Source organism: Vollenhovia emeryi, unplaced genomic scaffold (assembly GCF_000949405.1).
Source record: "Vollenhovia emeryi isolate VEMERY1.0 unplaced genomic scaffold, V.emery_V1.0 DF939175.1, whole genome shotgun sequence".
In the NCBI taxonomy this organism is placed as follows: domain Eukaryota; kingdom Metazoa; phylum Arthropoda; class Insecta; order Hymenoptera; family Formicidae; genus Vollenhovia; species Vollenhovia emeryi.
Genome location: NW_011967191.1, coordinates 1,038,962 through 1,041,756, shown reverse-complemented (window position 1 = coordinate 1,041,756; position 2,795 = coordinate 1,038,962). Strand labels below are relative to the sequence as shown.

The 2,795-nt window shown below is 40.7% G+C and overlaps 1 protein-coding gene across 1 annotated transcript; it reads right to left on the bottom strand.

Moving 5' to 3' along the window:
• Positions 1–232: 232 nt before the first annotated feature.
• LOC105563471 lies at positions 233–2,284 on the bottom strand. The gene has a single exon (XM_012015085.1). It carries the CDS (start codon positions 2,256–2,258, stop codon positions 1,878–1,880), a length of 381 nt encoding a protein of 126 aa, XP_011870475.1. The 5' UTR covers positions 2,259–2,284; the 3' UTR covers positions 233–1,877.
• Positions 2,285–2,795: the final 511 nt, after the last annotated feature.

Here is a 2,795-nt window from a genome sequence, read left to right as displayed (position 1 = left end):
AAGAACTTTTCATTAACACAAGACTACTTTAATCTGATAAAGCAAACCTATGAAGGACGTCGGTCATTTTCCCGTTCGTTTGACACAAAATACTCGATAAACAATTTTTACCTGTAAAGCACGCAAGTATATTCATTATTCGACATTTTAATCTTACCTTTGCTATTGTGTTCTAATTTGATGTTTTCATCTTCATGGAGGAATGGTAATATTCGAGAAAATAATCATACAGTTAAATCGAGACTGGTTAGTTTATTTGTGTTTTTTTTTCGCAAAATATATTAAATTTCTTAAACACTTTTCTTCAGATTCGTTTCGTTTGTAGAGATATGAATTTCTTACAACCATCGAGATATACACGCTATTGTACATACACACATTTTACCTTTTATAGAACTGTTTACAATCGATACATTACATAGAATTTTATATATATATATACACATGTAATAAAACGATTGTACAAGATTACAATCATATACGAAATAAGAAATTCTTTGGCCATTGTCGCTTCTGTGACGGAGAAAAGTTTAAAGTTTTGAAAACATCTTAAACGTTAATCGTACCTAAATTTGGGATGTTTTTATATTTCAGATTCTTGAAAATTCCCAAAGTTCTTTCTCAATTGCTTTAGACGAACTCTTTCATTGAGTTTCACGAAGCGCTTCTCCCCCCCTAAATCAATAAATTTATTCTCAAAAACTTAATTCGTTTTACTCATGATTTAAAAAAATTGCGGTCTATTTTATGATACAGTTAAGACTAGTATGTATAGTATTAACATTTATTCTAATTACAGATTCCTTTTATTACGATGGTGTCGCGGACAATGAGTATCGACATACATATTATACAATCGACCGATATATCTATATAACGTCACGTAGATGGTAAATATATACAAATAAATTGCATCATTTACATTTAGTAAAACGATTGACAAGAAACACTAACGCTAACAGATCACTTTTCAAACATTGCACGAAGAAATAATAGCAAATTCTTCACTAGTATAAAAACGACGATCGTATCGTTACTCTGATATGATTTTTCTTCCTCAAATTAATAAATAGTAAACACGCGCATTTTTATGTTTCGTTATACACGAGATTCACGTTACATGAAATTAACTCTTCAGTCATCGCGCCATTTTGCGCAACCCGAGTCGACGCGTCGGGTTCTTGAGAAATCCTAATGTAAAAGATCAATTTATATGTCTCGTGTCGAGAACTCAATTATTTTCTTTGTTTAATTAGGTTGTCGGATTTTGTGCAGAATATATCGCTTCGCGAGAATATCCAAGTTTAGCGGAAAGGTCACAAGTTAATATTTTCTTACGAAAAAAAAGAACGCGTTTGACTGAAACATCGAACTTTTAAAGAGTCCGCGCGACGACCGGGGGGTTAATTAACAAAGTAAATCTTGGAGCTTTTAGAGTTTGGGCTTCATTGTGTTGGTAAATTTCTCAAGACGAACTTTGATTCCCAGTAATAGTGCAAAGTATCTTTGATCGCACCTTTTCGCAGCTCCGTTTGATATTGAGCGGTGGAGCGGAGAGGTAGTGCAAGTCTTTTTAAAATACTCGATGCGAATTTACGTCATTTCGTTGCATTGCTCTTCCCTCTGCAACGCCAAAGAGGAGCGCACGTATAATCGCGAGAGGAAGAAAACTTGTTGAAATGAATGATTATATTACACGTAAGAAAATAAGATACAATACACCTTCCGTTCCACGCTGGTTTACCGTTACCAACGCGAAACCCGGCATACATTGGTGAATCAGCGAAATATTCCGCCGACTCCGGTTTGTCCGGTTGCCGCCTGTCTGGTTTCGGGACGGGGGAGATGTAATCGTTGTACGTGGTCCCGTGGCTCGATCAACACTGCGTCTGATCGCACTCGTCGTGGGAAGAATCGTCGCCACCGCCGCCGCTTCCGCCGCGTTTGATGAGCACCCGCGTGTGGTTGTTGTTGCCGTGATTACCTGGCCGGCCCGCGGCGATCACCTGCACCGTCTGCTGCGGCTGCTGGAGCTGCTGGTCCTCGCTCGGCAATCGTTTATCGCAGTCGTCGTCCCTCGGCACCGCCGACGCAGCCGGCTGATAGTCACACCTTCTCCTCTCCCGCCATCGGACCTGCGGTCGAGCGGATAAACTGAAACAGTCAACGTTCCATAATGGACTCGACTCGGGCACGCTGCTGTCACTGGCACGATACGGACGTATACATATGTATTTCTTCTTCCCCTTTTCCTTCATTCATTCATTTATTCATTCATTCTCTCTCTCTCTCTCTCCCCCTCTCCCTCTTTCTCTCTTTCCCTCCCTCCCACACACGGTTATAATGGTTCCACTACAATGCCATCATATAGGCTTAAATTGACTGCATTCTATGTCACGTGAGTTAGTAGGCGTGTGGGTTAGTACACGGGTGGATTAGTCGCAGGAGAGGGACTGATCGTGTGTGTTAGTCCGCATCGCACCATTGACGAGTCGTGCATACGGGAATTTCCAATCGGGGCAACTCTTTCTGTCTTTCTTTCGTGCGTCAGGCGCAAACTCTCGTTAAAATCGCAAGGGTGTCCTCCATCGCTCCCCGACGTCAGGTAACGTCGAATAGTTACATTCTAGGATTTTCTAGATTACTGTAACGGCACGTAGAATAGTCCAAGTCTTGTAATCGCGATCGAAGAATCAATGGATCGAGAGGAATTGATAGAAATTCCTTGCCCGCGCGCCTGTAATTCCGAATCGCCCAAGTCACGAATAGTTTAATTCATTTTCTTAGGCGTAAAA

Excerpts from the sequence above, each read along its gene's own strand:
- LOC105563471 (XM_012015085.1), bottom strand. The coding sequence starts at position 2,258 with ATGAAGGAAAAGGGGAAGAAGAAATACATATGTATACGTCCGTATCGT.